Source organism: Protopterus annectens, chromosome 7.part1 (genome assembly GCF_019279795.1).
Source record: "Protopterus annectens isolate FY-2018-M chromosome 7.part1, PAN1.0, whole genome shotgun sequence".
Classification (NCBI taxonomy): domain Eukaryota; kingdom Metazoa; phylum Chordata; order Ceratodontiformes; family Protopteridae; genus Protopterus; species Protopterus annectens.
Window position 1 is genome coordinate 196,512,670 of NC_056740.1, and position 22,438 is coordinate 196,535,107.

At 46.3% G+C, this 22,438-nt stretch overlaps 1 protein-coding gene across 3 annotated transcripts in view; it reads right to left on the bottom strand.

The window, feature by feature from the left end:
* Window positions 1–22,438, bottom strand: part of THUMPD3 (THUMP domain containing 3) — a 688,598-nt gene that overhangs the window by 597,095 nt on the left and 69,065 nt on the right. For all 3 annotated transcript variants that reach the window (XM_044078641.1, XM_044078640.1, XM_044078642.1), the window contains exon 3: window positions 15,071–15,148. In XM_044078641.1, the coding sequence (XP_043934576.1) occupies window positions 15,071–15,148 (78 nt within the window). The remainder of the gene's footprint in view (window positions 1–15,070; window positions 15,149–22,438) is intronic.

The following is a 22,438-nucleotide window of genomic DNA, read 5'->3' on the forward strand; positions in this document are numbered from 1 at the left end:
AATTTTTTCTCAAAAATAACAATAATAAAGTTATTTCTTATCTGAAGTTGCTCGAGCTAGATCCCAGTGATGCAACAGCAGCGCAAACTAGATCTGAGGTAAAGGCAGAGGGGGATTGTGGGTATTAGGTTGTCTCGAGCTTCTTCTCGATGCAGAGCTTGCAAGCGGCCGACACGGAGCCGAGGATCGGCTCCGAACCCATGTGTAAGAACAAACGGCGAGATTGAACACTATCACATCAAAGGATTAGTATGCAAGGCAACTCAATCCTTGTGAAAGATTGCATTTGGAAATTCTGAAGAAAGGGCTTGAAGTTCCGACACTCTTCTTGCAGACTAATAATTAACAGAAAGAGAATTTTCCAGGAAAGGAATTTCAAATCCACAGTAGCTGCAGGCTTAAAGGGTGGGTGAACCAAGGCTTGCAGAATCATTGTTAAATCCAAAGGTGGAGTAGGATCTTTCACTGAAGGCCGGAGCAGCAAAGTGCTCCCATGGAATGCTATACAAAGATTAGAAGACGCAAGGCATAAGGAATCCAAGCCAGTGTGAAAACTGAATATAGCTACTAACTGGACTTTGACAGTGGAATAACTAGCTCCATGATTGAAAAGAGACGCCAACATCAAGAATGGCAGCAACTGCTGCTGTAAAAGGATCTATTAGTTTTTGTTCAGCCACATATCAAATCTCTTCAACTTGCTTTTATAAATCTTATGTGCTAAGACCTATAAGAAGACACCAAAGTATCTTTAGCGGGAGAAGAAAGCCTGGGATATCTTGCCATCATCAGAAGTGAAGAAACCATGTGGTTAGCTTCAGGCCCTTTAAGACCAGATGAGGATGCCCTGATGGGTGAGAGAGCAGACCTCGGACGGGATCCAACCTTATCAGAGAGCAAACCAGATGAGACCAAAGGAAGGTGAACCAGGTTTATCGAAACCAAAAAAGGGCAATGAGGATTACTTTGCTCTGCAACCTGAAAGTTTTCTGTAAGAACTTGGGAATTAGTGGCTTAGGAGGAAAGACACTGAAAAGACTGGAGAGCCAGATATGGACAAGAGCGTCCCTGGGTGACTGTTGCTGAAAGGGGATGCAAACAGACTGCAGCAGGGGAGACCCCATTTGTGGAAGATCATGTTTGTTGTTGAATGATTCAGAGACCACTTGAGAGGTATCGGTAATACTCGACTGAGACGGTCTGCTAATATGTTCGACTCCCCTGGAATATGTGTTGCTACCAGAAAGCAGTTGGTAGAGACTGCTCACTGCCAAACCCTCATTACCTTTCGACACAGGGGATAGGACTTGGTTCCCCCCGGTTTGTTGATGTACCAAACTACTGACATGTTGCTGTTTGGATTGCAATAGTCCCCAGAGGAAGAAAGCTGTTGAGTACTTGGCAGCACTAGGAGAACCACTCACCTCCAGTACACTGATATGCAATTTGGTCTCCTGGGACGTCCATGTGCCTTGGACTATTCGACCCAGATAATGACCCCCCCAACACACCCTAGCTGGGAGGCACCTGTGGTCAACGTGGCTTTTGGGAATGGAAGGATAAACGGATGTCCTCGAGTAATGTCTGCAGAGTGAAGCCACCAAAGCAGAGATTCCTTGCACACTTGTGACAGTTTTATGGGAAGACAGAGGATTCCAGAGTAGTAAATACTGAACTGCTAATGTCCACTGCAATATCCTCATGTGGAAATGAGCCACGGGCAGGACAGTTATTGCCGCCACTGAACCCAATGCCCTGAGAACTAAACTGGCTGGAGACTGAGGTCTGGTTAGAAATTGTCTGATATGACTTTATAGATTCATTACCCTGTCTCTCGTCAGATAAGCACAGGATGTCCTTGTATTCAGATGAACCCCAATGAAGTCTATGACCTGAACTGGATCCAACTGTGATTTCTGCATGTTCATAGTTATCCCTAGAGTTCGGGCTAGCTGCAGTAAGTAGTCTCTGGTTTGAATGAGTAGATGCCTGGTTGGAGCAGTCAGAAACCAATCATCCGGATACGGAAAAATTTGGTAGCCCTGCAGTCTGAGATGCACTGTCAAAACTGCCAAGCATTTAGTGAACATCCTGCGGGATGTGTTGAGACCGAATGGGAGTGACCTGAATTGGTAATGACTGGCTCTCAGCCCGAACTGCAGGAAATGCCTGGAGCAAGTGTCCATTTTTACATGGTAGTATGCAGCCTTCATGTCCACAGAGCACATCCATTCGTCCGCCTTCAAGAGAGGCAGGAAGGACTGGATTGCGACCATCCTGAACTTCGTGTGCTTTATCGATTTTTTTCAAAGACGTCAGATCCAGAATAGGTCTCAAGTCCCCTGTCTTTTTGGGAACTAAAAACAATGTGGAGTAAAAGCCTGATCCGACTCAACTGGAAGGGGGGCCTCCTGGATAACTCTTTTTTGCAAAAGTTTCACTATTTCATGGACCACGTCCTCCCACTGATTGGGTGGAACATTGGGGAGGTAACATTTCTTCTTGGGAATTTTTTGAAATAGAATGGAGTATCCTCTGGATATGATCCTTAGCACCCATTTGGTCACTTGTGATGGCCTCCCAGGCTTCAGGGTGCAAGGAGTATCACCCCCCCCCCGACTGCCTCCAAAGGATGACAGGCAACTGTTGAGTATCGCTAGAGGGGCTTGTCATAAGAGGTTTGCAGTGACCCCTGATTTTGCAGACACCCTCGGCCGTGTGGGTGGCATCTTCCATTTTGGTTACCACCCCCTCCCCCCAAGTGTCCTGAAGAGGACCCTGTGACTTCAAAACTGCATTTTCTTACTCCCATGCTGGTTACTGGAGAAGGTTCTTTGTGGAGTAGAGAAACTTATTCTGATGGCAGACACAGTCTTTACGTCCTTCTCATTCGGAGAGAATCTCACGAACAGCTGACCCAAACAAGGTGAAGCCATCAAAGGGGGGGGGGGTTAATAAAGGCTTGTTTGAAAGGGCTCTGCAAAATCGCACAGCCTCATTCAGGAATGACGCCTTATGGCAATGCCCGAACCGGCAGCCCTTGAGATATCCTCTGCCATGTCAGAAATCCTCCTCATGGATGCGCTGGCTTATGACTGTAGGGTGGCCAGTCTGGAGAAAAAGGTTTTCTGATCCTCAGTGGACATGGACATTGGAGTTGAGCTAAAAGGTTTGTTTACCAAGTCCCTTGAAGTGAAACTTTTAGTTATGTACTTACCATAACTTTAGATGTATGGGATCCATCTCGCCTACATTCTCTACAGATGGGTTCGGAGCCGATCCTCGGCTCCGACTCAGCCGCTATACAATAGAACGCAGTCTCTTATTGGCTGAGTTACCTCATATCCCAGGATGCACCACTACCACTTCCCCAGATCTTGTTTGTCCGCACTCATGCTCACAGAAACATACTATTGTTATAACATTCTCAGGTCTTCAAGAGAGGAAAGAAGTTCAATTTCGGATCGTCCGGTCTCTCCTGGTCTACGAGGCAGGGGGAAGGAGGGTGGGTTATTAGGAATGTAGGCGAGATGGATCCCATACATCTAAAGTTATGGTAAGTACATAACTAAAAGATGTAATGTGATCCTATCTCGCCTACATTCTCTACAGATGGGACAGCGTCCCTAGCACCTAATTCCTGGGTGGCTCACTGGAAGACACTCCTGAGAACTGTGGAACTGAAGGAAGCTCGACCCCTAGATGCCACATCTAATTTGTAGTGAGAAATAAAGGTGTGTGAAGATGACCACGTGGCAGCCGCACAAATGTCACCAATAGAGAGCTTGGAATGAAAAGCTGCCGAAGTGGCCATAGCCCTAGTAGAATGAGCTTTCACTGGAACTATAAGTTCCTTATTTGAGATGAGATAAATATGATTGATACAGTCCCTGATCCACTTGGCAATAGTGACCTTTGTGACAGCTTTGCCTAATCTATTATCAGAAAAGGACACAAACAGTTGATCTGATTTTCGTGCTTTGTGTGTCCTATCCAAATAGAAACGTAATTGTCTGTGCACATCCAAGCTGTGAAAAGTATATTCAGCTCTATTCGAATACTTGGGGAAGAAGACCGGTAGCTCTAGTGATTGTTGTAAACAAAAGTTAGAACAAACCTTTGGTATAAAAGATGGGTTTGGTCTAAGAGATACTCTATCCTTGTGAAATACCAAGTATGGTGGTTTAACACATAGGGCTTGAAGTTCTGAAACTCGTCTGGCTGAAGTAATAGCAACTAGAAGGGCAGTCTTCCAAGAAAGGAATTTTAGATCACAGGTTGCTGCCGGCTCAAAGGGGATGAGGTTAATGCACCTAATACCACGTTAAGGTCCCACGGGGTGCAGGTTGAGATATAGGGGTCGTAGAAGCCAAGCTCCTTTAATAAAGGCTTTGCACAACTTGTTGCTCATTAAAGGAGGTTCCACTCTCATGAAAATTGGAAATAGCGCCAATTGTACTTTGATGGTAGACACTGAGCAACCTTGGTTGAATAGGGAAGCTAAAAACTTCAGTACTTCTGATACCGAGGCTGTCATCGGGTCCAATCCTCGGAGTTGGGCCCAAATAGCAAACCTCTTCCATTTATTGCTATATATCTTTTTCGTAGAAGTCTTGTGGGCCGAAGACAAGATGTGCATGACTTCAGGGGCGAAAGAATGGCTCCTAACTATGGTTGGAAGAGGAGTAGCCAGGCTGCCAAATTCACTGAAAGGAGGGACTGATGGAGCTGTCCTGACTGATGCGTCAAAAGGTCCGGAACTTGGTCCAGGAACCAAGGACCCTCCAATGCATATTTGTGAAGAAAGGGGAACCAGACTTGTCGAGGCCAGTATGGGGCGATTAATATAATTTTGCTTCCCAAGCGAATCGCCTTCTGAATCACCTTGGGGAGAAGGGGAACCGGTGGAAAGGCATATAGCAGACCGGAGGGCCAAACGTGGACTAGAGCGTCCTTGGGGATCTCCCCTGGAACTGGGGTGAGAGTGAAGAAGTGCTGGCATTTCGTTGAGGGACTTGCAAGAGATCGCAACAAGGAACTCCCCATCTCGTGAAAATCTGCGCTACCACTGTGTTGTTCAAGGACCACTCGTGAGGGAGAGAATAGTTCTGCTCAGTCTGTCGGCTATCACGTTGGATTTCCCGAATGTGTTGCCACTAGGAAACGCTTGGTAGCAATCGCCCAATCCCATACTTTCATGGCTTCTCTGCAAAGGGGGTAGGACCTGGTCCCTCCTTGTTTGTTTAAGTACCAGACTACCGACATGTTGTCGGACTGAATGGCAATCGTACCCTGGGGGAGGTGATCGTGCAGTGCTTGCAACGCTAAAAGCACCGCCCTCATCTCCAGGATATTGATATGGAGAAGACTCTCGTCGGAGTGCCACGTGCCTTGGACCGACCTGTCCAGATAATGTCCCCCCCACCCTGTCTGGGAGGCGTCCATAGTCAACATGGCAGAGGGGAGTGGGGGAACGAAGGGTCGCCCTAGATTCAGGTTGGAGGAGAGAAGCCACCAACGAAGATCCTGTTTGCACGTGTCTGTGATCAGTATGTGGTGACTGAGGGGAAGGTCTTGATAAGACCACTGGACTGATAGGAGCCACTGGAGTATCCTCATGTGCAACCTTGCCAAGGGGACCAGAAGAATGGTGGCTGCCATGGAGCCCAACAGCTGTAGGACCATTCTTGCTGGAGCACGACGTTTGAGGAGCAGAGCCTGAACCTGAAGCTGGAGCGTCGCTATCCTTTCCGCAGGGAGATAGACTCGCATCTGCCTTGAGTCTATTTCTGCACCAATAAACAGAATACGCTGAGATGGCAGCAATACAGATTTTGACCAATTGAAGGTGATTCCTAAGGAGTGGCTGCTAGGTTTTCCAAGAGTAGATGCCTGGAGGTGGCAGTTAGGAGCCAGTCGTCTAGGTATGGAAACACCTGGAATCCTAGACTTCTCAGGTGAGCAGTCACCACCGCCAAACATTTGGTGAACACCCTGGGGGCTGTGGTGAGACCAAAGGGCAGTGCTCAGAACTGGAAATGACTGTCTCCTTGGCTGAAGCATAAGTGTCTCCTCGACGCCTGATCTATCAGAATGTGATAGTAGGCGTCTGAGATCTATGGAGCACATCCAAACACCTTTCTCCAAAAGCGGGAGAATGGATTGCAAAGTGACCATCCGGAATTTGGACTTTTTCACAAATCAGTTTAGTTTGCTGAGATCCAAAATGGGTCTCAAGTCCCCGGTCTTTTTTGGCACCAAAAAGAATCTTGAGTAAGTCCTTGATCCGGCCTGGTCTGCGGGGACAGGTTGGATGACCCCTTTTTGAAGCAGCTTTGATATTTCGTTGGCTGCATGATCCCGTTGACTGGGTGGCGGGTCCGGGATTCTTTGGACTGGTGGAGGGGGTTGAACAAAGGGAATGGTGTAACCTCCGGCGATGATTCGAAGCACCCATTGGTCCTGAGTAATATTTTCCCAGGCCTTTAGGTGTCTCGAAAAGCGACCCCCGACTGGCTCCGGAGCTCGGGTACTCCTTCAGGGATGCTGGAAGGAGGAGGAGCCATGAAAGGACTCGCGGTCTCCAGTGTTGCGGGGCCCTCCGCCGCCTCTGGGACGGCGTCTCCCTGAAAAATTTCCCCCTCCTCTGCCTCTAGAAGGGGAATCGCTCTGCTGCGACGAGTAAGGCTTTTGAGACTTACGGAACCACATTTTCCCTCCTCTTCGAGCCTTGGGATAAGGTCTGAAGAGAGTGGAAAAGCGGGCTCCGACGGCAGTTAAAGTCTTACCCTCCTGTTCGCAGCGAGTCAATGTGTCCTTTACCTTGGGTCCAAACAGTGAGGACCCATCAAAGGGGGCTTCGGCAAAGGAAGACTTAAAGGCCTCTGCAAAGTGACACAGGCGTAGCCAGGCTTGTCTCCGTAGAGCAACACCTGTTCCAGCCACTCTACTCGCTCCTTCGGCCGCATAAGAAATGAGCCTCATGGACGAGTTAGATAATGAAGACAGGGTAGCCAACTGGGAGTTAACCGTCTGGGTCAACTGCTCAGGTAAGTTACCAGAGAGGGTATCCGAAAGCTCCTTGATCAGATCCCTCTGTAGTCTGGTGAAATGTGTCAGGTAATTCAGAGACCTTAATGTAAAGGCCGCTGAAGAAAGGGTACGCTTGTCGTACTGATCCATGCTCCTAGACTCTTTATTAGGAGGATGGACGGACGTCAAAGCCTCTGCCACATCTTGTTGGGTGGCAGATGCCACCACCATAGCATCTACAGCCACGCCCTTGAGAAAGTCCTTATCCGGGGAGCAGAGGAACTTATTGGGGCGAGCTGGCACAGGTTCAACAGAACTGGGTGTTCCCACGCCTTTGAGAGATCAAATCCAAGCTCATCGAGGCGGAGACACCCAGGAGGTGGAGGGCTGAGCCCCGAAGGCCTTGAGGAAAACCGACTCCTCAGCAGAAGGGGGTTTGGACTGCCAGTCGCCTCATTGCTTGAGGATCTCCAAGATGTCCGCAAAGGAGACATCTTCCGAGGACGACTTTGGGGACCCCTCCGCATCATCGAGGTCGGTATCCGTGGTGAGAGACTCATCAGGGGAGTCTACGTGTTTCCTCTTACACTGTTTCTTCCTGGGAGGTTCCTCCGAAAGCGTGTCGGAGGGACCGCCAGGAAGAAGGGAACCCCCAATGGGGGTAACCTCAGGCCCAGGGGCCCCGCTGTCGTGAGACAGGGGGATTGCAAAGGCGCCAGTCTCCATGCCCAGGGAAGGTGGTGGTGAAATAGTAGAAGTGGCCACAGAGGATTTGGCCAAGGCACTCCTCATGGCCTCGAAGGCTGGACCCCCAGAGTCCTGGGATGGTTCAACCCCCGAGACCACAACGGCAGTCGGAACCCCTGCAGCCGACGCACCGAGAGGGAGGCTCGGAACCGAAAGGATCGGGCCCGAAGCGTCCCCCCGGGGCCGACAGAGGAGGTCCGCGTACCGAACCCCGACCTGAGGGACAGGGTTGGAGTTAGAGTCGGAACCGACCCGATAGCCTCCACCGGTTCCACCAGCACCGACTCCAACGGCGCCGAAGCTGTTGGAGGAGGAATCGATGTAGCAGGATGGGAGATCGGCTCCAGAGCCAACTGGGCTGGAGCCGAGATCAACTTTGCGAAGACTGGAGACTGAAAAAGCCTTTGAAGCACCCTAAGTCCGAATCGGACATCCTCGATGACCGAGAAGAAACCGACCGGGTCCGAGTCGACTTCTCCGCTGGCTCTGAAAGACTAGGGGACCGGCTCCGTAATGGTTCTAGAAGTATTGGCGCCGAGGGAGACTCCACTACAACTGCAATTTCCCTCGGAGCCGATGTGGACTTCGGCACCGAAGGGGAAGAGTCTGAGCGGGCAACCCCCATCGGTTCCGAAGGCAGTGGAGCCGATGAAGGTGACACGCCTCTCGACGCCCGAGCTCTCGACTCCGAAACCAGAGGAGTCGAGGCTGGAGACATCGAGGCAGACCATTCCACCCTCGGCTCCGAAGTCCGTGGAGCCGACGGAGAAGCCTGCCGAGACTTTTTTGCTGCCGGATCCGACGGGCTGGTCAGAGCTGAAGGCTTTTTCTTCCTCTAAGGTGAAGAAGAAGAAGAAGATAGGGCTTCCTCAAAGGAAGGGGTAATAAGCCCTTTTAAGATCAACTTATTTTTCCTCTCTTGGAGGACGCGAGAGGAAAAAGCGTGGCAAACGCTACAGGACTCCTGAAGATGCTTCGGGCCCAAACAATAAACACATAAGGAATGGTCATCTGTTATAGACATTTTATAATTACATTTAACACACTTTTTAAAACCTGATGGTCTATGCTCTTTAGACATGGTTATATAAACAATAAACACCAACTACCAAAAACAAAGTTAGTACAGACAACCTAGACTCTAACTTAAACGCCTAGGGTAGGGCTAGGCCCCTCAAACGGGACCGTTAACTACCACAAAAAAAACACAACTTACCACAAGAAAAATATCAAAACCAATCACACAACAACAATAGCTGTTAAAACAGCTTTTGCGTAAGTTTTGACCAAAATTCAGACAGAAAAATTTCTGACTAAAGATACTTAGCTCAGCCAAGTCCGAGACCACGTCTATGCTGAAAAGCGGCAAACGAGATCTGGGGAAGTGGTAGTGGTGCATCCTGGGATATAAGGTAACTCAGCCAATAAGAGACTGCGTTCTATTGTATAGCGGCCGAGTTGGAGCCGAGGATCGGCTCCGAACCCATCTGTAGAGAATGTAGGCGAGATAGGATCACATTACATCAAGTAGTTTAATGCCCTCAAGGTGACCATGGAAGAGGAGTAAACCCTTTTGCCAAGTCTGTCCAATGCCTGAAATTCTCTATTCGGTGGATGGACAGAGGAGCTTTCATGGGAAAAGTTCTTCTTGGCAGATGCCACAACAACCATGGCATCTATAGCAATACCCTTAGTCCAAAACAACTTATCTGTGGGCAGCTGAGAATCTTATCTGTTCATTTTGGGATTGGCTCTACTGTGCCCGGTTTCTTCTGAGCCCTGAAGATGCCAGCTGGATCAGTGGGTTGGCGGGGGGGGGGATATCCAGGTAGTAGATGAGCTGAACCCAAAAACCTTTCACACCACCAATTCCTCTGGGAAAGGGTTTTGGGCTGACCAACCACCGCTCTGGCTCAGGATTTCTAAAAAAAAGTCTCCAAAGGAGACGTTGTTGGGTGGTGACTTTGGGGACCCTTCCTCGAAATCTGTGTCTGTGATAACGTATTCCGTAGGGGAATCAATGTGACTCCTTTCACACAGCCTCTTCTGGGGACCTCCTTGGTGGGACGCTCCAGGGATATAGCAAAATATGCCTGATGTTCCATCATGGAGAGAGAGTGGAGGCTTTGGGGGAACCAGCTGTCCAAGTGGCAGAACGGAGGCCTCAGGCACTAGACCAGTATGGGTGGGGGAGATACTGTGGCAGAGAACATGGAGGGTCTCCCTGGATGGAAGAGAACCTTTTCTACCACTTCCAAATCCAAAGGGCTCCCAACCACTAAGAGTTGTCCCACCGGGGTTGAAGCCATCAGAGAGGACACCCCATGGAGAGCTTGGGCCTCCTGTTCTGAAGGGGGAGTCAGAGCCATGTTGTCGAAAGCTGAAGCTCCAAGGGGAAGCAAAGGGTTCAAAAACTTCGGAGTCTACACCCTCCTCCGGAACCAACCATGATGCTACGGCTCTGAGGCATGCTTGGAACTGAAGCCAATGGAGCCAAGTGGGTCAGGGAAATAGTCGGAGGTGAAAAGGACAACTCTATCGGCTCTGATACCCCAGCACCGAAGACTCTGAAACCGAAGGGTGGACTGGAGAAGGTGCCAAAGGTCGAAAAGGTGAAACCCTCACAGATCCAGATGTGGACAGAGTGGACACAAGCCCCATCTGAATCTGGGCCTCAAGAAACTGCCTTACCAGTCTCTGCCAACATCCTTGGAGGAAAGGCTTCAGGAAGACCTGAAAGACAATGATGACAGTGGCCTCTAAGATCTCCCAGTGAAGCACTAGCAAGATCTTGGAGTATGCCCATTGGTGCCGAGACAGGAGCCGACCCAGTAGGAGCAGATGTCGAAGGAGAGCCACTTGGACCCAGAGCAACAGTAGGTGACTGGAGCAGAGGAGAAGAAGTCGGAACCGAGCTTGGAGCCCACTGTCAGTTCTGGCAGTTTCAGAGCCTTCTTGGAGGACCTCGAGGAAAACAACAGAGGAGAGCACTTCCTGCTCTCCCAGGTCTCCTTGGGTCCCTTAGAAGGGGGTTGGGTCCCGGAAGTAGACAGTACCCCCGAGGTGGAGGAAGGAGGAAGCAATGCCTTTCAGCACAAGCTTGCTTCTCCTATCTGCCAGAGCTCAGGAATGAAAAGCTTTACAGATGTCACAAGGGGCCTGAAGGTGGGTAGGCCTCAAGCAATAAACACACTCTCTCTCTGTGGGTATAAGACAAAGGCATCTTCCACCCACAGGAAGTGCATTTTTTAAAACCCAAAGATTTCTGCTCAGACATACTGAAAAGAAACCAGAGAAACTTTTTTTTTTTTTTTTTTAAAAAGGGATAGGTAAGGAGGAAATCTAAATGCAGAAAATGTGATTAACAGACAGAAAAGGCAGGAAGAGAGAAATCAAGTTTTTAAACTACGATTTCTATTTTAACCAGAAGAAAGTTTACAAAAGGAAGGGTAGGTACTAGATGTGAAAAAGAAAATAAAAGTTAAGCACTGACAGACCATGAAACACCAAAACACTAAGCAGAAGCTCACAGGCACAGGAACTCGCTGCTGATGCTAAGAGCGGCAAACAAGATATGGAGGTACATTGGGGGAGCGGGGCATTGTGGGTATAGGGAGGAGCACAAGTCAGGAAGCTCAAGCTATAAAAAAGCAGCCGATCTGTTCAGAGGATCGGAACCAACACCAGCAGATTAAGGAAATGGAAGAGGACATCAGATACTGCTTTACTTTATATCTCTTTGTTAATTGCTTTGTACTGGCTATAAATAGATTGCTCTCAGTTATAATTTGACCTGAGGGTGGGAAGAATACTAAACACAACCCTAAAAAATTGTGGACATCCATTAAAGAAATCAGACATCCCAGTAAAATTTCAACCCAAACCCCTCTTCCGATATCTCACCATGCAAAACAACAATGCAGTTCAACTCTTATTTTGAATCTCTAACCAAGGATGCCTCAACATCTAAACCCAACCATTTCCAACAGCCACATATCACCACATCAACTTTCACATTCAAATGTGTCCACATCCGAAATAAAAATACTCAAACAAATTTAAATCATGCTCTTCTTCAGCGGATAACCTTCGAGAGTACCTAAAAATAACACAACAGCATTGCCTGCCCTGTCTCAATCCTCATAAATAGGTCATTCCAGAAATCCCACATTCCCTCTGCACAACCTATATCAATTTTCTCTCTCCTCATAAATATTAAATATTATTAAATAATACTGTCAATAAAGCTAGAGATAATAGCAAACTAGCTTCTTCCTTATTTCTAGACTTGTCCAAAGCCTTTGACACAGTTTGTCACCACAAACTTCTACTTCAAATATCCTCACTAGGTCTCTCCCAACCCACCCTTCTGTGGTTCAAAACTACCTGTCCAATAGGTATCAGTAAGATGGCATGCTACACACTCTCCTTACCTACCAGTAACCCGCAATGTACCACAAGGCTCTATCCTTGGTCCCCTCCATATTAAATATTTTCACCAACACGATCTATACATTCACAGAACAAGCCACTGTAACACAATACACAGATGATTCCACTCATTTGCACATCTGAAAATGTGGTACACCTCCAAAAAAATACTCAGGAAGTTTTAACAGCCACTGAAACATGGCTTCGCAACTCAACACATGCTCAACCTAATAAAGACCAAACTACTACCCTCCCCCCCCAAATCCCTCTCTCATAAAAAAAATATTGAAAGTTCTCTCTTAATAATGCAACCAGTGAGGTCACTTCTCAGCAAATTACTAGACGTGATAGTGGATAATCTTTCATTTGACCCACATATACAAAATTGTATAACAAAAACTCATCAAAAACTAGGGATGCTTTACAGAGCAGAATGCACCGCTATATAGCACTAAAAAGTTTAAATTGGTTAGAACTCGCTCATCAAACATATACACATCTTACCACTTATAAAATTATCCAGCATCCATCTGCCTGTCCAGTACTAAAAACCAAACTTTCTACACAACTATGGTTCTAGTTGGTCAATGCGATCCAGTGACTAAAAACTCCTGTCTACAAACCTAGCAAATCTGCTGGGCATTGTCTGGACTCTTACAAGACTGCTGAGGCCTGGAACTCCTTACCTGTATCCATCATATCAATAATCTCCCTCCCATCTTTCAAAACCACTCTGAAAGACTTCCTAGCTAAAATCTGGCTCTGTTCTTGCTCAAAACCAGGATAAATGATATCCCTAAATGTGAACAAGTACCTTTTCATTCCTTATACATCCTTACTCTCCCCCCCTTTTTCACTTACTTCCTTGCTTCTATCAAATTCTCTTCCCTAAACTTCTCTCTAAATATACCATAAGCCCGTTCGTCCCTCACTTCATATTGCAATTCCTGTTTGTATTAGACTAACTTACCTTTATTTTCTCCTCAAATGGTCTAAAATTCCTCTAAATATTACAGGATTGGTTAAGAATTTATACAAATTATACGCCAGTGCTTTTATATCATATTTAATTTGTTGTAATTATTTAAACTGCAGATTTGTTTTATTTTTTGAATATTGTAAAAATGTTGTTCTTAAAATGTTCTGTAATAATTTGGAGCTTTTCCCCTGGCCTCTGCTGAAAATGGGCTTCTACCCAAGCAGATTTTCCCAGTAATCAAATGTCACTAAATAAATAAACAAACAAATAAATAAATATTCAAAGTAAAATACAGGTCCTATAAGGAGTTTGGAGGACTCAGTTAATAGCTAGGGGGTTGCACCTAATTAGCCTGCAAGATGCTCCAAATAAAATTGTTTTTGTTTTATAAAAGAGTTAACTGTGAGAAGGTGAGGGGAAAAAAACAGTGATATATTTTTAAAGGTCATCCCACAGAGATTGTAGAGGTTTGAGAAATCAGTGGATCAGAGTATAGAACCATACTAATACTAAGACCTCCAGAGAAAGTGTATTGACCCATGGAAACAACAAAACTGGCCCCCCAAGTATACAGCCTTGGAGGACACTAGAAGAGAAGTGTGTTACAGAGGGCAGGAAGACACTAAGCTTGATGACGACCTATTGTGGAGGTACCTTTTTAGCCGTCTTAAGCAGGTAGCTACGGAGAACAAAGATTTGCTTTTTTTCATTTTCTCACTATAGTAGTCCTTCAGAGTTCTAATATTATTAGTTACTGTATGCATTTACCTACCTGATAAAGCAAAATATGAACTTAATTGTCATTACTGGCAGTCCTCCAAATTGCGCATGCAAATGTGTTTGTGCAAATGGGTCTGTTTGTATTGTGGACTTGGACATGTATTTGTACGTACATGTTTATGAACATGTGTGAGTGACACTCTGTCTTACTTTGGATTAGTTTATTGCCTTGTGTCCACTGAGTGCCAGGACAGACTCTGACTCCCCAGCGATCCTGAAATGGATAAATAGGGTAACCAGAGAATGAATAATGACTGAATGGATCTGTAATCTCCCTCTTTTTCGTACTATGCAATAAAGCCAGAGATGCATAAAACAGGTTATCCGGTGACTGCACCATAACAAGCACTACATTTACAACTACTGCTATAACTGTCTGCAATGCAATGCAATGGGCAGGCTGCCAATGGTCTGTACACTCGCCTGGCTCAGGAAAGAGATACAGAAGCCTGCATTGTAAGACAACCACAGTTTCTTTCCGCTCTCCATTAGACTGTTGAACTCTTGGAAAAACGAACCATGATGTCTGTTACATAACTAGCCTAGGGGTTTATTTTATGGATGTGCAATAAGTGCAATACTAAGGTAGCTCCACTACACACTGAAGGACTATAAAGTGCAATATATAAACTGTGCAATAATTCAGTCTATTCATAGATACAGTGCAGTAAAAAAAGTATTTGCCCTCTTCCTGACTTCTTACTTCTTTGCATATTTGTCACACCTAAATGTTTCAGATCATCAAACAAATTTAAATACTAGACAAAGATAATCCAAGTAAACACAAAATGCAGTTTTTAAGTGACGATTTTATTTATTAAGGAAAAAAAAATATCCAAACCTACATGGTCCTACTGTGATATTTTATTAATTTTTCTCTATGTGCAACTGTTTCCTGCATTGAAAATGAAGCATTGTAATTTCGTCCAGCTACACTGCTGTGTAGTTCTGAATGACAATAAAGTTTTGTTTGACTTTGACTGCATACTGTAGCATGGAACCTCTACATATGAGTCTCCAAGTGAGTATTCAAACTGTATTTAAAGATTTTTTTCCTCTAAAATGCCAAATAAACAAATGAAATGTTAGAAAAACACATACTTTGGTTTCTTCAAAGTGATAATGTAGAAACTCTTGAACAACAACAAATAAGTTATCCAGCGATCTCAGTTGATGGACCTAGGATAAAAAAAATTAAATGTGTAAATCGAAAATGAACATCTGGGCAAACAAAACATTATGCTGTATATATGCAAAACAGGTACTACACAGATTAAAGGTTCACAGATTAGTACTAGGCTAACTGCCCTTGTGACCATTTTGAGCCTAGTCAATTGCCACCTGTGAGAATCAAACCCCGTACCTTGTGTCTGTAAGGTAAACACCTTAACCATTATGCCAACCTCCCACAATGCCACAAATCAAGTCATTAATCTAAAACAGCTGCTCTGAAAATGTGTGTGCTGATATATATATATATATATATATATATATATATATTTTTTTTTTTACAGCAGATGCTGGGTAAGGGCATAAAAAAGAAGGTTTACACTAGTATGGACAAGGTCTTAATTAAAATCATTGACACCACCATTCATGTAATTTCAGCCTCAACTGTAATACCACGGCATGAGGTTGGGAAGGTGAAGATAAACGACATTATGACTGCATAAATTCTATGAGGACTGCTGATGCAACTAGTTCACTTTTGACATCTCTCTCATTTTCATCTCAATAAAAATAATACACAACTATAACAATCTTATCAACAAGAGAAAAACTATATAAAAATGCTTATATTCCTTTCACTTTTAACTTCTGGACAAGTCCCACAGAAGCTAGCTATTCACAGTGTAACATAATATGGTAGCTCTCTTTTTGAGTTATACTAGATAAAGAAGCTTTCGATGAATTTCCCTAGAACTTCACTTTGAAGATGCTGCAGGACATGAATACTTAGATCGTTCATAGACAAGATGCATGCCATACACTGCATACATATACTGGAATTGGCAATGCGCAGACAGGTGCAGACTAGTGCTGACTCAAAGCACCGAGTGGCATTTTAGCAAAGTGAGAGTAATTGTGCAGCACTAGGAGATCGCAGATATACCCCAGGGATTACCTCAGTGTGTCACTGCAGACGACAGACAGCAAAATAATAATGTATAGTTCCCCCCATACTAAAGGGGGCACAAAGCAGCGAAAAACGATGGGGCTTGTAATAAATGCCCTCGGATAGCAGAGTATGAACTTGTAACCTATATGTATTTATACAAGTACATCTATATAGATAGATATATCTATATATACAGGTTCACTACTAAATCTCAAATTACGGAATCTCGAGACTCTGAAGCCCGAAGACCAGAATCTCAAGATTCCGTAATATCGAAATAAAAAAAGAAAAGAAAAAAAAAACATTTAGAAGGTATATGCAGGGGGGCTCTGCACGGCACTATTTTGCTGTTCACTCCACTGTGGTGCGATCTCGGAGTTGGCATATTTAAGTTGCAGGGGGTGTAGGGGGTGCAGAGGGGCTTGCCCCCCTGCATATGCTTTAAAAAATGTTTTTTTATTTTATTTCGGTCTTCGGGCTTCAGAGTCTCGAGATTTAGTACTGAACCCATATATATATATATATATATATATATATATTATACATATACAAACATAAATATATACACACACACACACACACATATATATATATATATATATATATATATATATATATATATATATATATATATATATATATATATATATATATATATATATATGTAGATGTATATGGATTCACTTTATAGTCTCAACATACTGAAATATCGAATTTCAGTATCTCAAGACTTCAAAGCCGAAAAATCAAAAACCCAAAACTTTAAAACTGCGAAATTTCAAACCACAAATGTAACAAACAAAATATTACACCACACAAATAAATACACCTACCTGCCGACATTACAAAAAACAAACCAACATACACAAATGCAACAAAACTAACACACAAACAATCTTGCTAAAAGCAGGGGGGGGGGCAAGCCCACCTGCACCCCCTCATGTGGGGGGCTTTGCCCTGTAACCCCCCCACTTATATATACTAACTCCGAGGTCACACTAAACACAAAAACACGTAAAAAACTCACCACTACACACACACACACACACACAAGAATCCCTACCCAATATCCTTACAAAAACACCACTTAACTCAACCCCCAGCTAAATCCACAAACCGCACTGCACGTCAAGTACACAACCACAATGGCGAATACGACATTTCCCCATTCGCTATTATGCAGTTTCGCATAACTGCAATTTCGACTTTATAGTCTCGAAATACTGAAATTCGACATTTCAGTATTTCGAGTTTATAAAGTGAAGTTATATATATATATATATATATATATATATATATATACACACACACACACACACACACACACACACACACACACACACACACACACATAGACACACACACACACATAGACACACACATATATATATATATATATATACATACACACATACATATGTATGTGTGTGTGTGTGTGTGTGTGTATATATACACACACACATATATATGTATGTATCTGTTATGTACTCACCATAATGTTCCATCTGAGTAGGGAAACTTCATTTGTCAGCAACCTGTGGGTTACGGATCCGACACGGATCCAAGCCAGCAGCATACCAAGCAAAAAGATCTGAGCTCCAAGCTCCTCCCCCTTACCCATACTACACTGCAACCTCCTTCCAATTGCCACCTGCACATAACAACAAAACAACTAACCTCCTGAGACACCTGACTCAAAGACAAAGTAAAGCTCATAAGTCCAAACCTCGAGCTCAGCTAAATAACCATGAAGGTCAGTGGGAAGGAGGGAGAGACGGTTGCTGACAAATTTAGTTTACCTACTCAGATGGAATGTTATGGTGAGTACATAACTTCTTTATCTGAAGTAGTTAACTTCATTTGATCAGCAACCTGTGGGACAGAGTCCCCAGCTACCTGAATCTTGGGGGCCCTTAAGGAAGGATATTCCGGAGCACTGCAGAGCCAAAGGCAGCCCTTCCCCTAGACACCAAATCCAGTTTATAATGAGAGATAAAGGTGTGAGAGAACGCCCAGGTAGCTGCTGAACAAATGTCATCCAGGGAAACTCTAGACCAGAATACAGCAGACGTTGCCATAGAATGCGTAGCATGAGCATGAACTCCCACTGGTTCTGCTAAGCAGGATTCTCTGTATGCTTGTAAGATACAACTTGAAATCCATCTGGCGAGAGTCACCTTTGAAACTGTTTTCCCTAGAAAAGGCTTAGCAAAGGAGACAAAAAGCTGATCAGATTTACGAAAGACAGCCGTCCTGTGCAAATAAAAATGTAACTGTCTGTGAACATCCAGCAAATGAAGTTTATATTCTCCTTTATTCTGGAAATTAGGGAAAAAGACAGGCAAATTAATGGACTGATTAATGTCCGTCTCGGAAGAAACTTTTGGGAGAAAGGAGGGATTAGTCCTGAGAGATATCCTATCCTTATGAAACACAAGGCATGGAGGTTTGATAAAGATAGCCTGAAGCTCCGACACTCTCCTGGCTGAAGTAATTGCTACCAAAAAAGCCATCTTCCATGACAAGAACTTCAGATCAACAGAAGCTGCAGGTTCAAATGGAGGCGCAACTAACGCCTGAAGAACTAAGGTCGGATCCCACGGCGGAGATGAATTTCTAACAGGGGGTCGCAAAAGAAAAGTGCCTTTTAGAAAGGTCTACAAACTCTGGCAGCAGCAAGGGAACCAAAGCTGTCCCCAATATGAAAATGGGAAATGGCAGCCGGCTGAACCTTCACAGTAGATGAGCTGGCCCCTTGCTGAAAAATATGAGACAAGAATTCCAGTACCACTGAAACAGGAGCGGTGAAAGGATCCAAGTTCTTTTGTGAAGCCCAAATTGAAAATCGTTTCCATTTGCTACTGTAAATCTTCCTGTTAAAGGGTTTATGTGCTGCCACCAGAATAGACTTGACTCGGGAAGAGATACCGGGAGTCCTGGCAATTAGGGGAACTGGATCAGCCAAGCTGAGAGCTTGAGACCATCCAAGTTCGGAGGAGCCATTCCCGAGGGATGACAAATCAAATCCGGAATGGGATCCAAGATCCAGAGTGGAGCTATAAGATGAGACTGCAGGCAGGGGAACCAGACTTGGCAAGGCCAGAATGGGGCTATGAGGATAATCTTGCTCCCCAACCGGCGAGCTTTCTGCAGAAATTTTGTCATAAGCGGAAGTGGAGGATACGCATAAAGAAGACCAGGTGGCCAAGCATGGACTAGAGCATCTCTGGGGGCTTCTCCCAAAGGAGGAATTAGAGCGAAAAACTCGCTGCACTTTGCGTTGGAAGGCGATGAGAAGAGATTGCAGTAAGGCCGACCCCACTTGAAGATTTGTTCCGCTACACAAGGATTCAGAGACCACTCGTAAGGAGAGAGGATACTTCTGCTCAATTTGTCCGCCAGTATGTTGGACCGACCCATAATGTGCATTGCTAACAGGAAGCGGTTGGTGGAGATCGCCCATTCCCAAACTCTCATGGCTTCTCGGCAAAGGGGGTAACACCTGGTTCCTCCGCCGTTTGTTGATCTACCAGACCACGGACATATTGTCCGACTGAATCGCAATAGTCCCCGGAGGAAGAAAGGCATGGAGGGCCTGCAATGCCAAGAGGACCGCCCTCATCTCCAGGACATTTATATGCAGTACGGTCTCGGTCAGAGTCCACGTGCCTTGGAAAGTCCTGCCCGCACAATGCCCCCCACCCCACCCTAGGCAGGAGGCATCCCTGGTCACTGTGGCCTGGGGTGGTGACATAAAAGGTCATCCTTCTCGAAGGGCTCGGGATTGAAGCCACCACGGGGAAGTTCCTGCAAACCCTGCGGAGTGGAATCGGGAAGTCTAGAGGGTGGTGTAGAATAGACCACTGGATCTGCAACGTCCAAAGTAGAACCCTCATATGCAGACAAGCATAAGGAATCAGATTGATCGCTGCTGTCATGGACCCCAAAGCTCTCAGGACTAATTCTGCTGGGGGAGCAGAGAATTGAAAGAGGGCTAGCACATGCAGAGTCATGCTGTGAAGTCTGTCTGATGTTAGGAAGGCCCTGGCCTGGAGGGTATCTATCCTGGCCCGTATGAAGTCTAACACTTGAACAGGCTGGAGGAAGGACTTCTTGACATTTATGGTTATCCCCAGCTGGGGTGACATCAGGAGGAAGAAATCCCTGGCTAGAGAAAGTAGATGCCTGTTGGAGGCGGTGAAGAGCCAGTCGTCTAGGTATGGGAAGACCTGTATGCCCTGGAGCCTCAGGTGGGCCACTGCAACTGCCATGACTTTGGTGAACACCCTGGGGGCTGTGGTGAGACCAAAGGGTAAGACCCTGAACTGGTAATGACTGGCTCCTAGCCGAAAGCGGAGAAACCTCCTGGACCGTCTTTCCATGAGAATATGGTAGTACGCATCCTTGAGGTCTATGGAGCACATCCAGTCCTCCTCCTGCAAGAGGGGCAGGATGGACTGAATCGTGACCATCCAGAATTTCTCTTTGACAACGAAAAGGTTTATTGTTGACAGGTCGAGAATCGGCCTCAAGTACCCAGTCTTTTTTGGCACCAGAAAGATGCTGGAGTAGATGCCTGACCTGTACTGGTCTGGGGGCATATGCTGGGTGGCTCTTTTTTCCAACAGCTTTTTTATTTCCAAAGCCGCGGCCTCCCTTTGAGTGGGGGGACATCTGGGAGGTGTCTTGAGTAAGAGGGCTTGTCGATGAAGGGGATTGAATAGCCTCTGGATATTATCTGAAGCACCCAGCGATCTGTTGTGATGGACTCTCATTGAGCCAGGTGCCTCGAAAAGCACCCCCCGACTGCCTCCAGAGAGGAGCAGTCGGGCAACCCTCAGGGCTGTTGCGCGGGTTGGACGGAAAAGGGTTCCCATGACCCGAAGTTCCTCGGTCCCCCTCTGCCTCTGGGCCGGCGTCCACCTTGCCCCCTCTGCCTCTGGGGGAGGAGGAGTCCTGAGCGTTCCGGGCCTGCTGAGATTTCTGGAACCACTTCTGCCCTCGCTGGTTCCTAGCAAAAGACCTTTGAGGGGTAGAGAAGCATATTCCAACAGCTGACAACGGTTTCCCGTCTTTCTCGCTCTGGACCAGCATCTCGCAGACGGTCTTCCCGAAGAGGGTCAACCCATCAAAGGGTGCATTCGCGAAGGACGCCCTGAAGGGTTCCAAGAAATTGCAAAGTCGAAGCCAGGCATGATGCCATAAGGCGATACCGGAACCACTAGCTCTAGCGGCTCCTTCCATGGCATGGGAAAGTAATCGCATAGAAGTATTGGACACTGACTTAAGATTGGCCATATGAGCCGAGAAAGTCCATTTATCGTCAGCCGACATGGACTCTGGGGGAGACTCAGCATATTCCTTGACCAGGTCCTGCTGCAGTCTGATCATATGGGCCAAATAATTCAGCGACCTTAAAAGGTAGCTGAAGCAAAAGTCCGCTTTCCAATATGGTCCATTGCCAGAGACTCCTTACCAGGGGGATGGACTGAAGAACTTTCCTGGGATAGTTCCTTTTTGGTGGCCACCGCCACCACCATGGCATCAACTGGAGAACCCTTGGCTCCACGAAGCACTGTCTGCACGGGGACTGAAAACCTTATCAGTCCTTCTAGGTATCGGCTGTACAGTGTCCGGCTCCTTCCACGTCCTGGTGGTAATCAGGTCAACCAGGGGGGTTGGCCAGGAGGTAGATGGGCCTGTGTCGAACGCCTCCAGGAATACAGAGTCGTCAGAGGAAGGTTTTTGGGCGGACCCCCCCCCTCTTTCGTGGAGTATTTCCATAATATCTCCAAAGGAGACATCGTCGGGGCCTGATTTGGGGGCACCTCCCCTTCCTCCAAATCGGTATCCTCTGTGAGGGACTCAGGGGGGGGGGTCCAAGTGCCTCCTTTTGCACAGGCTCTTGTGAGGGACCTCCTCGGGGGGACTGTCTGATGGGAGCTCACCCACGGATTCATGCTCCTCCAAGGGAACTGGCTGGGGCGTCAACGACACAGGCTGTCCCTGGGGGGACTACATAATGGAGGACAAACTGAGCTGCGAGGGAGTGGGGGCGGGCCCTGAGGAAAGCGTGAGGGGGTCTCGATCCTCCAGAGAACCCTCTCCACCACGTTGAACGCCGAAGGGGAACCGGCCTCTCTAAGACAGGTGGCCGGGGCCCTCTGATCCGACAAGGGGATCGGCACCCGAGATGAAGCGATTGGACCCGAGAGGACAGTGTGCTCCGACCACAAAGGAGCCGAAAACACGCTCACCCCCTCAGATCCAACGTCCAGCTGTTCGTCTCTCTGTCTCTCTCTCTGTCTCTCTCTGTCTCTCTCTCTGTCTCTCTCTCTGTCTCTCTCTCT